This window comes from Rattus rattus, chromosome 16, assembly GCF_011064425.1.
Source record: "Rattus rattus isolate New Zealand chromosome 16, Rrattus_CSIRO_v1, whole genome shotgun sequence".
Taxonomy (NCBI): Eukaryota; Metazoa; Chordata; class Mammalia; order Rodentia; family Muridae; genus Rattus; species Rattus rattus.
This window is the reverse complement of record NC_046169.1, coordinates 9,588,762-9,601,891: the sequence shown is the minus strand read 5'-3', so window position 1 is coordinate 9,601,891 and position 13,130 is coordinate 9,588,762. Positions and strand designations below refer to the sequence as shown.

Below are 13,130 nucleotides of genomic sequence, written 5' to 3'. Positions count from 1 at the left end.
AGAGTGGGGTTGCTACGCTGCATCCTGGCGCCCTCTAATGGTGAATATGAGAATAACAACAGGGAAAGAGGCGTGCCTGTTGCTTGCTATTCCAGCACTCAGGAGGCTGCTGCCGAGTTGATAACACCCTTAACGGCCTGGACCTTCTCACAGCCATCACAAAACAAGAAAATGCCGTACAAAATTGCCTACAGGTCAACCTAATGGAGGCAATTTTTCAACTGAGGTTCCCTCTTCCCTGGTAACTTGGAGTTAGATAATTCTAGCCGCCGTTCTCAACTTCCCTAATGCTGCGACCCCCTTAATACACTACTTTATAACTGTAATTTTGCTAGTTTTATGAATCATAATGTAAATATCTGATATACAGTGGGTCGCGACCCACCGGTTGAGAATCGCTAGTCTAGCTGGTGTCACGTTAACAAAAATAAGCAAGCAGCACGAAGGACAACACATTGGAGTCAGTTGTGTTCTTCCACCCTGAGAGTTCCAGGAATTAAACTCAGATCCTCAGGAGCAATGGGAAGTGCTCTTTATCTGCTTCACCATTTTGCTGGTTTCAGAGCCACCTGATGTGGGTACGAGAAACTGAAATCAGGGTTCTCTGGAGAAGCAGCCAGTCTTGAATTCCTGTTTTCCCTGCCTCAGCCTCTTGAAGTGCTGGAATATTAATAACAGGCTAGCGCCACCCCGCCGCTCTCCAATTGTTATTCTCAACTTCACCATTAGAGGGCGCCAGATGCAACCCAGCCAACCCTAGTCTCCCACGCACGCGCACTTTACTTGCCAGGAAAGCCGCCCGAGGGGTAGGGCGGGGTGGGAGGCGGAGTTTGCTGCCTGCGCAGGCGCGGGCCGGCTTTGTGACGTCAGGCCGCACGGCCGGGCCGGGAATCCAGGTGGTAGCTTGCGGAGGCGCCTCGGGAGAGTGACGCGCAGACTCAGCTCCCCCGCGGCCCGCCCTCCTGCCGGCCTCGCCGTGGTCTCCTTCGCTCCCTGAGATCGCTGAGCGCTGAGCAGCGGCCCGGGGGAGGAGGCCCTGGGCGACAGGGCGCGGAGAGGGAGGGCGGGCGGGCAGTGGGAGCGCCGCGGATCTCTATATGGCGACGGCTCTGTCGGGTCTGGCTGTCCGGCTGTCGCGCTCGGCCGCCGCCCGCTCCTATGGGGTCTTCTGCAAGGGGCTGACCCGTACGCTGCTCATCTTCTTTGACTTGGCTTGGCGGCTGCGCATCAACTTTCCCTACCTCTACATCGTAGCTTCCATGATGCTCAACGTGCGCCTGCAGGTAGGTGAGCCGCGCCCTCGGCATCCCTGCCCACCTGGCTCGGCGGGGTGCAGGTGCTTGGGGCTCATGTTGTCAGCCCGAGGCTGAGTGTGTACCAAACATCGCGTATTCTCCCCCTGTATCCGCACTCTGCAAAGAGGATGCTTCAGAGGGTAGGTCCCACATCTGGGGGTGTGATCCAAGGAAAGATGACAGGAAGGTCCCTTAGGACGCTTTGTCCTTAAAAATGACAAATTGTTGGCGATCCTGTAGCTGTGAGTTCCTTTGTGAATTCTGGTTCCCCAAACTTTGTGACGGTTTATTATTTTATCCTTGTACCTTAGGTTGAAAGTTAACGGTGTCTTGACCAATGTTGCCGATTTATTCTGGCCAGGGGTTAGAAATGGCGATGGGGATGAAGATGAGAGAAAGAGGGAAAACAGATTCAGAGGCCTGAAACAATTTAGACATGAACTAACAGCATGCTCGCATCAGCATTCTGGAGGCTGCATTTGCTGGAAATGACTGACATTTCTCCATCTCTTGAATTACAAAATGCTTTTTTTCTGGCAGAGAGGTCTTAGCGATTTGAGTGTTCGGTCTCAAAACATAAGAAAGGCTGGATAGTGAACTTCCTTGGATTCTGTTTACACACCTTGGAGCGGCACAGGCTGTGTTGGAAGGACTGACTCAGCTCCACCCCTGGGAAGCATATAATCTGACAGTATTGGTTTGTTTTCTCCCTGTGGTTCTGGAAATGAACCTGGTGGGTTTGCATTTGCTATAAACAAGGAATTGCCCCAGCCCCGGACTTACTGTGCATATATCATTCCCTGGCGTGCAGAGGATCCATTTCTGTGTAGTGTACCTAGTTTTTCTGCAGTTGGGTTAAGTTGGACTTGGTGTATGTAAATAGTCCCTGACACAGATGGTTAACAGACCACGTGAAATCTGAAGCCAAGCATGTTGATCAAAATTGGTTAAAAATGAGTTAAGAAAACCAATTTTAAGGTCCAAATCAGAATGTCTTTACTTGGGGGGGGGCACCCTAGTGCACACCTAGTGCTGCTGGCATCAACCCAGGACTTCCTACATGCTAGGCAAGCACCATAACAAAAGAGCTCTACCTCCAAATCAAGGTATCTGTCGTGAACAGGACTGGTGGCATCTTAAGTGATACCAGGCCATCGGGGCAGAAACGGCAAACCTTTACAGCAGCAGCAGGTGCCACAAATGAGTAAAGGCTGCCGGGTGTGGGAACTGAGATAAACCAGAAAGCTTGTGTTCTTGCCAATTTCCAACCTGTAGAAACATCGCTCTGGTGTTTCTGCCAGATCTGGTAACCTCCCCTGAGAGAAATCAGACATCCTGATTTTTAAACGTCGAGTTAGCCCAGAGTTTTCAAAAAGAAAAAAAAAAAATCTTTGGGGATAAAACGAGAATGTCTGCAGTCTATGTTTGACCCATTAGGTCCCACTCTGGAATCTGGTATCTAGAGTTACATGTGATTTGTACTTGGTTAGAAAATGACACGAAAGACTACAGGAGCTTACAAATGTTATGTTTCGGATTGCTGGGTTTTGTTAACACTATGAACAAGCAAACACAAAGCAGGCCAGGGATGGAACTCAGGTGTGGAATGTTTGCCTAGTTAGTTAGTCTTGGGTTTAGTCTCCAATATTGCAAAACTAGGTGTGGTGATCCATGTCTCTAATCCTAGCAGCATTTGGAGGGTGGAGGGAGAGAGTCGGGCCCAGGGTCACCTTTGGGTGTCTCGAGATCCTGTCTAAATAGACAAAACCTCCAAAATGTCCTTAAATATTCATTTCTCTCAGTATCCTTCTCGAGTCCAAGCTGCTCCAATTGCTTGCCTGGATGGAGTTTTGTGTATTCTCTGTATCTGTTTTTCACTGGTCAATTAGAGGGGCGTGTGTGTGTAATGTGTATATATATTAGGTGTATGCATGTATCTGCATATAATTATCTGCAGGAGGAGGAGGAGGCCAAAAGGGTTCACTGAATCATCTGGAACTGGAGTTGCAGACAGGTGTGAACTGCTTGAGTCCAGATCTCTGCAAGAGCAGCAAGAACCTTAGCAGTTGAGCCATCTCTCTGGCTCCCTAGAGAAGTCTTCTGAACATATATGTCCTGTCCTGGCATCCTTAAACATGACCACAGCAAGTCCACGCCTGTCCTCACATGTGGATATGACTTCTACCCACCCCTCACCCAGTTTGCACCAAGATGGCTGAGTAGGCTTTGGCAGGGACCCTTCCTACTTACTAGGTTTGCAGCCATTCCCGTCCTGCTTCTGGGGTATGGTGGCTGTCCTCCTTGGCAGGGACAGTCTCACAGTCGAGGTCTTGCGCTGGCTTTCTTCCCTGCAGGCGTGCTGGAGACTCATTGTTCTATAAGCAGTAACGGGGCAGATTCCATTCCCGGTGTTTTCCTAGCTGCTCATCTGTTTGTAGGACGGTGAGATCAGCTCTGGAAAGGTGATTCAAGTCCATATTTCATAATGGGGGTGTGCACTGTGCTGAAGGAAGGCAGATACATTCGGGAGGAGGGAAACGGATCTATAATAAGAGCGGTGTGAGCAATGAGTTAGTGCAGGCCCATCAGCAGCAAGGACAGCTGGGTGGGCTCCAGATCAAATTATGATTTTGGGTGTAGCCAGTCTTAGAGAATTTGGGGAACCAGACATGGGCTCTCTTAATTCAGGGTCAAGTGGGCCCAGGTAGAGGGTAAGGTCGTCTCACCAAGTGCTTTGGGAATGTTTTTTTTCTTATGAGACAAGGTCTCACTGTACGACCCTGGCTAGCTTGGAACTCCGTAAAATTCCTTCTGTGGACGAGGCTAGCCTGAACTTCAAAGAGACCTGCGTGCCTTTTCCTCATGGTCCATGGTGGAATTCCACATGTGCCACTGTACCACTGCCTAGCCAGACAAGGGTTTTCTAAGATCCCTGTTAGGTTTTAGGCTTGATCTTGGACCTGGTCACATGCAGCCTGGTCATCCTCGGGGAGGGAGAGAGGGGCTGTGGGTTACAGTGCTGTACTTGAAATCTTAATATCTGATGCCCTAAGTTCCCCTGAAGGATTTAGGACTTTTGTTCACTTGTGAAAAATCTCTAACTGAACTTGAGGGTCTAATTATTGTGATTTCGGGTAAAGGGAAGTGTACTAAGAAATAGTCTGACTAGAGGGACAGTCTGGTAGTGCGTGCGTGCACACACACCCGGCATAATGTTCCCTTCCTGTATTACAGGGGAGCTGGAATGAATTTAAAGGATTGGGCCCTACAGGACTTTATTACCCGTGTGTTTAAATCTCTCGTTCATAGGGCACTGCTTACCCCCTGGCAGTGCTAGGCGTGGAATCCAAGGCACTTTTTGTTCTTGCAAAGGACCTGTGTTCCTTTCCCAACACCAACAAGATGGCTCACGACCATCTGTAACTTCAGTCCCAGCGTGCTAGGCACCAGGCACGCTGTGGTACACGGGCTGGCATATACTCGTGCTCATAAACCAAACCAAGTCTTTAACATTTTATTTTTAATTTTTTGTGTATGAATGTATTGTCTGCATATATGTGCACCACACTTGTCCCTGGTGCCTGCGGGGGCCAAAGAGGGTGTCGGATCCCTTGGAACTAGAGTTACAGTTGTGAAGGGTGCTGGGAATCGAACCTTGGTCCTCTAGAAAAGCAGCCAGTGTTCCTATCTGCCGAGTCAGCTCTCCAACCACCAGTAATCTTTAAAAATAGACCAAACTGTTGGTGGCCAGCAAGACGGTTAAAGGTGCTTGCCACTAACCTTGGCAATCTGAGTGGGAGCCCTGAGACCCACAGGATCAAAAGAAAAGAGCCTCTCTTTGAGGATTGTCCAGTGACTGCTGGAGGGACCACACACATATACTCCGTAAACAGATAAACACATGTAGCAAGAATGTTTCTAAAAGTATTGTTTGCAGATGAATCACAGTGTGCGTGTGTGTCTGTGTGTGTGTCTGTGTGTGTGTCCGACCATCGTCCTTCCGTCCAGCTACTTAAGAGCTGAGTCAGGATGATGATCACTTTTTGGGGCATGTGTGTGTGAGGGGGAGGGGGGAGGGGAAGGGGGAAAGGGGGAGGATGTATATGTTGGCCAGACGTAAGTCAACCTTGGGTGTCTGTCCTCAGGTGCAAGCCTCTTGACTTTTATTTTATTTTATTTATTTATTTTGAGACAGGGAGCCTCTTATCAGTAATTCTCCTGTGTCCAACTCCTCAGTGCTGGGATTATAAGTACATGACACTGTGCGCCTGTGCGCGTACGCACGCACGCATGCACGCACGCACAGCTTTTTTTCCTGTGTATTCTGGAGGATGGAACTTAGGTTCTTGTGCTTACAACTGAACTGCCTCCCCCTCGCAAGTCTGTGGTCAGTGTGGACAACATAGTGACAAAGACCCCTGTCCCAAGATAGAAAAGGGTTTGGAGAGGGGGGCTAGCTGCTGTGGAGAGGGCTGGAGCTTAGGGAATCTACCAAGCTCTTCTGGCCCCCGAGAGCACTCTACTGAACACACCCTCCCCCAACACCCAATTAAAAATAACATAAAATTAAAAAAAATAAAGCCAAGCAATCTTTAATCCCAACACTCACGAGGCAAAAGCTGGTGATCTCTGTGAGTTCTAGACCAGGCAAGGTTACAGAGTTTCTCCTTCTCAAGAAAAGGAAGGGGGTTGGGGATTTAGCTCAGTGGTAGAGCGCTTGCCTTTGGAAGCGCAATGCTCTGGGTTCGGTCCCCAGCTCCGAAAAAAGAACCAAAAAAAAAAAAAAAAAAAAAAAAAAAGGAAGAAAATGCTGCTTTTTTTTTTTCTTTAATCACTTTACATCCTAAGTACAGCCCTTCTCTCCTCTCCTTCCAGTCCCACTCATATAAATTCCTCACCCATTGCCCTCTCCTCTCCTCCTAGAGAAGGGGAGCCCCCTGGGGTACCACCCTACCCTGAGGCATCTAGTTCCAGCAGGTCTAGGCACAGCCTCTCCCGCCGAGGCCTGCTTTTAATCAAGCCCCCGTCTTCTGAGTTTATTCACACTCCACTTTTTCATACAGCACAGGGATTTCATACCGATATAGAAATCAATTGAACAGCTGTATCAATCATTGCAGACGGGAAAAGTTACCTGGGAGGGCTATAGTAGAATACATCCATAATCCCAGCACATGGAAGGTAGAAGCTGGAGGATCTGGAGTTCAAAGCCAGCCTGGACTATATGAATGAGTCCTTGCCCCTCCCCAACCAACAAAAAAGAAAAGCCAGGTGTTGGTGGCACGCACCTTTGGCTGGTGGATCTCTGAGTTTGAGGCCAGCCTGGTCTACAGAGTGAGTTTCAGGATAGCCAGGGCTACACAGAGAAACCCTGTCTTGAAAACAAACCAAACCAACAAACATAACCAATATCATGGATACCTCTGGATGAGTTGCACCTACAACCTTTTACTTATATGGCCTGAGAGAAGCGAGGTCAAGGGTCTTAGTCCAAGGTCACCCAAAGAGAAGGTCTGTAAAGAACAGAGAAAAGACTCGGCAAAGACCAAGAGACCTTGTGTCACCTGCAGCTGCTTTCTCCCTTGTTGCCCTGGGCTCAGCAAGGTTTAAACCTGCCTTTGCCTTCTATGCTCTTAACTGTTCTGTCTCTGTCTGTCTGTCTGTCTCTGTCTCTCTCTGCCTGTCTCTCTCACTCTGTCTGTCTCTGTCTCTTTGTCTCTCTGTGTGTGTCTCTCTCTCTCTCTCTTTTTTTTTTTTTTTTTTTTTTTTTTTTGTTCTTTTTTTCGGAGCTGGGGACCGTCCCCAGGGCCTTGCGCTTCCTAGGCAAGCGCTCTACCACTGGGCTAAATCCCCAACCCCTCTCTCATGTTTTGAGACAAGATTTCTCCCCTAACTGTCCAGGAACTGGCTCTGTAGACCAGGCTAGCCTTGAACTTGAGATCTGCCTGCCTTTTCCCTGGAGTAAAAGCATGGGCCACCACCCACTCAGCTCCATTCCTCTACTTTAGGGCTGGGGACTGAACCCATAGCCTCTCGCCCACTGAGCTATATCTCTGGTTTCTCGTGCCAATCTCCGATTTCTCTTATATCTTTGTGTGTGTGAGCCCATGTGAGCCCATGCGCACGTGGGATGTCATAATGCGGGTGTGTTGGTCAGAGCACTACCTGCAGGTGTTTCTTGTCTCCAACTGTGTGGGTCCTGGGACTCAAACTCTAGTGACCCGGCATCGTAGCAAGGACATCTCCCCACTGAGCTGTCCACAGGCCTAGCTGCTCTTTCTCCTCCCTGAGCCTGTTTAACTCTGTAACTCCATGGGTTTTGTGCCTCCTCACCACTTGCACATCTTTTTTCCCCTCGTACTTAATACGTTTTTGTTTACCAGGCATTGCTATAGGCCTGGAATCCCAGCATGTGGAGACGCTATGGGAGGACAGATTATAAGGAAGCTTGTCTTACTCAGGGTTTCTATCTCTGCCCAAACATCATGACCAAGAAGCAAGTTGGGGAGGAAAGGGTTTATTTAGTTCAATTCCACATTGCTGTTCATCACCCAAGGAAGTCAGGACTGGAACTCAAGCAGGTCAGGAGCAGGAGGCCATGGAGGGATGTTACTTACTGGCTTGCTTTTGCTTGCCCTGCCTTGCTCAGTCTGCTCTCTTATAGGACCCAAGACTACCAGCCCAGGGCTGGCACCACCCACAAGGTGCCCTCCCACCCTTGATCACTAATTGAGAAAATGCCTTACAGCTGGATCTCATGGAGGCCTTTCCTCAAGGGAGGCTCCTTTCTCTGTGATAACTCCAGCTTGTGTCAACTGGACACACAGAACCAGCCAGTACAGTTGACCCCTTGTCAACTTGATACACAAACATATCACTATGAAGCCTCAACCCTTACTTTCTTATTCATCCCCAAGATCTAAATAACTTTAAAGAGTCCCACCGTCTTTTTTTTTTTGGAGCTGGGAACTGAACCCAGGGCCTTGTGCTTGCTAGGCAAGCGCTCTACCACTGAGCTAAATCCCCAACCCGAGTCCCACCGTCTTTACATATTAAAAGTTCAATCCATTTAAAATATCCAATATCTTTTAAAATTCAAAGTCTTTTTACAATTCAAAGGCTCTTAACTGTGGGTTCCACTAAGATACTTTCTTCCTAGCTAAATCAAACTCTAACCGTCCAGTGTCTGGGATCCACTCACAATCTTCTGGGCTCCAAGGACTTGGGTCATTTCTCCAGCTCTGCCCTTTGTAGCGCACACCTTGTCTTCTAGGCTCCAGATGCCTGTTCTCCACTGCTGCTGCTGCTCTTGGTGGTCATCTCATGGTACTGGCATCTCCAAAACACTGCTGTCTTCCACTGCAACTAGGCCTCACCAATAGCCTCTCACAGGCTCTCTTCATGGTGCCGGGCCTCAACTCCTTTGCATGACCCCTTCAGTCCTGGGCAGTCAACTGCAACTGAGGCTGCACCTTCACCAATGGCCTTCCATGGCGTCTCACAGTGCCCAGCCTCAGCTGCTCCTCATGACCCCTTCATGGCTTCAACACCACCGATACCACCTGGGTGACTCTTACACATTACCAAGTCCAGCCACAGCACCTCGGCTTTCTCTGGAACACAGCCTCTTTGTGCTCTGAGAAAACACTTCCCAGAAGATTTCACCTCAATGATGCTGGTCTCTTCTTTATCACCACTAATTTCCCAGCTCCAGCTGACCAGCATCAATAGTTCCAGTAATGTAAAGGTTCCGTTTTAGTAGCTCTGGTATCTTGTTAATCACAGCTGATTCTTCAGCCCCAGCTAACCAAAACCACAGAATCTTCACAATCAAAACAGCAACAGTCTAATCTTCCCTCTGAAATTTCACAAGCCAGGCCTCCATCGTCTGCACTGTTCTCAACATTATCTTCCAAGCTCCTACAGAGCATCCCACAGAGCTCTTAACACCAAATGGCTCTTCTAGCTCAAAGTTCCACAGTCCACAGTCCTCCCCAAAACATGGTCAGGTTGTCACAGGAATACCCCACTAGGCTGGTATCAATTTGTCTTAGTCAGGGTTTCTATTCCTGCACAAACATCATGACCAAGAAGCAAGTTAGGGAGGAAAGGGTTTATTCAGCTCATACTTCCACATTGTTGTTCATCACCACAGGAAGTGAGGACTGCAACTCAGGCAGGGCAGGAAGCAGGAGCTGATGCAGAGGCCATGGAAGGTGTTACTTACTGGCTTGCTTTTGCCTACGCTGGCTTGCTCAGTTTGCTCTCTTATAGAACCCAAGACTACCAGCCTAGGGATGGCACCACCCACAAGGTGCCCTCCCACCCTTGATCACTAATTGAGAAAATAACCTTACAGCTGAATCTCATGGAGGCATTTCCTCAAGGGAGGCTCCTTTCTCTCTGAGAACTCCAGCATGTGTCAGGTTGACACACAGAACCAGCCGGTACAAAGCTTATTCTGTACGCTAGTTGCAATGGTATAACCTTATGACTCTGGCACTGAGCTGGAGGCAGGAGGATGGGGAGCTTAGAGTCTTCTTCAGCTAGAGTGAGTTTGAGGCCAGTCTGGGTCACATGAAACCATATCTCAAAAGATAAATGTAGCATCCTGGTTAAGCGTAGAATTCAGGGCCATTAGTACCGTTCCATATTGGGCAGCATTCATTCTCAAGCTTTTCCATCACATGGAGATCTTTCTTGTCTTCTGGGGGAGGGGGAGTTGGCTGGTGTTGTGAATAAGACAGAGAGCACCTCGTTGGTAAGGGGAGGCATGAGCAAAACCTTGGCAGAGGGAGGTCTGTCTGTTACCACATTGATGTCTGGGCTGGAGGAGTGCAGAATGTGGACAGGGCGAGCTGTCACCAGGACCCACACCTGGGCAAGCCTGGGACAGCTGGAGGCTGGGGACGTGAGCCAGGAAGAAAGTGTAGATCTGTGCAAAGCGCATTGGAACAGCCCCTCTTGTTGTTCTTGGCAGTTCAGTTATGTGTGTAGATTAGAGGATAGTTTGTCTGAATCAGTTCTCTCTACAACGTTGGTCTTGGGGATCAAATTTGGGTTATCAGGCTTGGCAGAAAGTGCCTTGCCTCACCTGCCCAGCCACCCTGCTTGACCCAGCACCGGCGTTCTTTACCTTCCGATGCGTGTGTGCGTGTGTGTGTGTGTGTGTGTGTGTGTGTGTGTGTGTGTGTGCATCTGGAGGCCAGAAGAGGTGTCGCCTCCTCTGGAGCTGCAGTCCCAGGTGTTAGTGACCTACCCGGTGTGGGTGCTGGGAATGGAACTTGGGTCCTTTCCAGGAGCAGCAAGCGCTCTTAGCCTCGGAGCCGCCTCCCCAGCCTCTTTCCTGCATTTTGGACTTGCTCAGTGCTTTGCGACAGTCTCACCAGGGTGGCCTAGAACCCATGTAGCTAAGGCTACTGGAACTCAGTCCTTCCGCCTTGTCTTTGTGAACACGGGGTTTGCAGGCGTGTACACCGTGGCAGGCTCCCTCGACTTGTCTCTGAAAGAGGTCTAGAAATAACTGCGTGTGGTTCAGGCAGATGTCACACTGTATGACTCTGGGATAGGTGAGAACCAGCGCATGCTTACTTTTCTCCTGGGGCTGCCCTGTGTGTCCTGGAGAGAGAAGAGCCATTTTTTCACCCGATAGTTTTGTAAGATGCAAGAAATTCGAGTAAACACGAACTCCTTCTACCTGCCAGAGGATGAAGTAGGAGAAGCCAAAGATGTAGGTCAGTGGTCAAATGTTGGCTTAGCATGGATGAGGTCCTAGGTCCATCTCTAACATGTTGAGGGGCAGGGGGACCATCCACAGAGAGGAGGAAAGCAGTCATTGGTAAATTAATTCGGTAAAGGATTAGTACCCTGAGCAGAGAAAGATTTCTTACAATTAAAAACTAAATAAATAAAATGAAAAACCAAGCAGCGTAATCCAGTCGCTGGCAAAGCACTGGGGTAGAGATATTATCTGAGAAGGTGAGCAGATGGCCATTGTGTCCTTGAGAAGACCCTGGGCTGTAAGAGAAAGCGTGTGATCACTCAGGAGCAGTGGGGGCCACATCACACCTGTTGAATGGCTCTTTAGGGGCGTGGGGGGGGAGGAGGGTTGCAGAGCAGATGTTGCTGTGGGTGTCCTCAGTCCTTTTGTGCTGCTGGGTGGGAGTCAAGTAAGTCTACCAGAGAGGTTTGGAAACGGTTTAAAGTCCGGTACTCCAGTCTTAAACAGTCTTGGTGACCCAAAGACAGCAGCATCAAGTGGACAGGCGAGTGGATGAATATGGGCACCGGGAATGTGACCCAGCTGGAAGAGACCTTGTCTAGCAGCATGCCCTGAGCCCTAGGTCTTATCCCTAGGACATCCTACAACCAAGGCAAGGTGTCCTAGGCTGTAGTCCCATACAGAGGGGGGAAGCAGGAGGATTAGGAGTTCAAAGTCATCTTCAGCTCTATAGGCACCTGAGGTCAGCCTGACTATTTGAGACCCTGTCTCTAAGATGGATGGGTGGGTGGGTGGATGAATGGATGGATGGATGGACGGACGGGCGGACAGACAGATGATAGATGGGAAAGGAAGGCAGGCAAGCAGGAAGGAAGGAAGGTAGGAAAGATAAGTAGGTTAAAGAGATAGTTCTAGGAAGCCCTGCAGACCTTTCCCCGCCTCTTGTAGTGTGAGCATGCTACTAGGACAGCTTCTCCACTGCTGGATCCCACTTTGAATCTATTAATAGCTGCCATTTCTCCAGATAATCTCCAGTTGGCTGCTGGGCCTTTGGGTTGTCACTGTCTCACTGAGTAATATTGCTATGGGCATTCGTGTGTGTGCGTGTGCGTGTGCGTGTGCGTGTGCGTGTGTGTGTGTGTGTGTGTGTGTGTGTGTGTGTGTGGTGCAGCATGTGCACATTGAGTGCACAGTGAGATGTCATCTCACTGAACTGGAAGCTGCAGCCTCGGCTAGGCCACCTGGCCAGCAGCTGCCAGGGTCTCCATCCTGGAGAAGCTGGGGTTGCAGGTGCTGGGCGTGGTCACACCCCATTTTCTCTTGGAGTGTGTTTAAGTGTGGGGATTTGAACTCAGGTTCCCGTGCTAGGGCAGGAAGTGCTGTTACCCACCCAGCCATCTTCCCAGTCTGACTTTGTCTATTGAGACCGAGTTTCCCAACTCCCACCCCGACTATATCCAGACTATCCTAGGACGTCAAGTATCTCCACAGAACTTGAACCCAAAATGGTCTGAGACACCAGCCACCCATACCTAGCGACCTTTGGGGTACATAAGACGACCCTCTCAAAATAAATATGGAGGCGTACATGCACAGGGCTTTGAAAAACTGTGAGAGTAAACAGCTTTGAGTGTCTCGTATTTTGGCTTTGCTGTTGGTCATTCTTATGTTTGTTTCCTTCTGAGGAAGGGTGTTTGAGGCCGTTCATTGTGTAGTCCAGGCTGGCCTGTTTGAGACCATTCATTGTATAGTCCAGGCTAGCCTGTTTGGGACAGGAGCTCATTGTGTAGTCCAGGCTAGCCTGTTTGAGACAGGAGCTCATTGTGTAGTCCAGGCTAGCCTGTTTGGGACAGGAGCTCATTGTGTAGTCCAGGCTGGCCTGTTTGGGACAAGAGCTCATTGTGTAGTCCAGGCTGGCCTGTTTGGGACAGGAGCTCATTGTGTAGTCCAGGGCTGGCCTGTTTGGGACAGGAGCCAGGAGTTGTGTTTGTCCAGGCTGGCCTGTTTGGGACAGGAGCTCATTGTGTAGTCCAGGCTGGCCTGTTTGGGACAGGAGCTCATTGTGTAGTCCAGGCTGGCCTGTTTGGGACAGGAGCTCATTGTGTAGTCCAGGC

The 13,130-nt window shown here is 49.5% G+C and overlaps 2 protein-coding genes across 2 annotated transcripts in view; both read left to right on the top strand.

The window, feature by feature from the left end:
* The first annotated feature begins 875 nt into the window (after nucleotides 1-875).
* Nucleotides 876-13,130, top strand: part of LOC116885564 (small integral membrane protein 10-like protein 2A) — a 28,105-nt gene continuing 15,850 nt past the window's right edge. Inside the window, exon 1 of the mRNA XM_032886857.1 lies at nucleotides 876-1,283. Within this exon, the coding sequence (XP_032742748.1) occupies nucleotides 1,098-1,283 (186 nt within the window). The 5' untranslated portion in view covers nucleotides 876-1,097. The remainder of the gene's footprint in view (nucleotides 1,284-13,130) is intronic.
* The window catches only part of Fam220a (family with sequence similarity 220 member A), a 29,479-nt gene continuing 17,519 nt past the window's right edge, over nucleotides 1,171-13,130 (top strand). The window contains exon 1 of the mRNA XM_032886856.1: nucleotides 1,171-1,283. The gene's annotated coding sequence lies outside the window, so the exon portion shown is untranslated. The remainder of the gene's footprint in view (nucleotides 1,284-13,130) is intronic.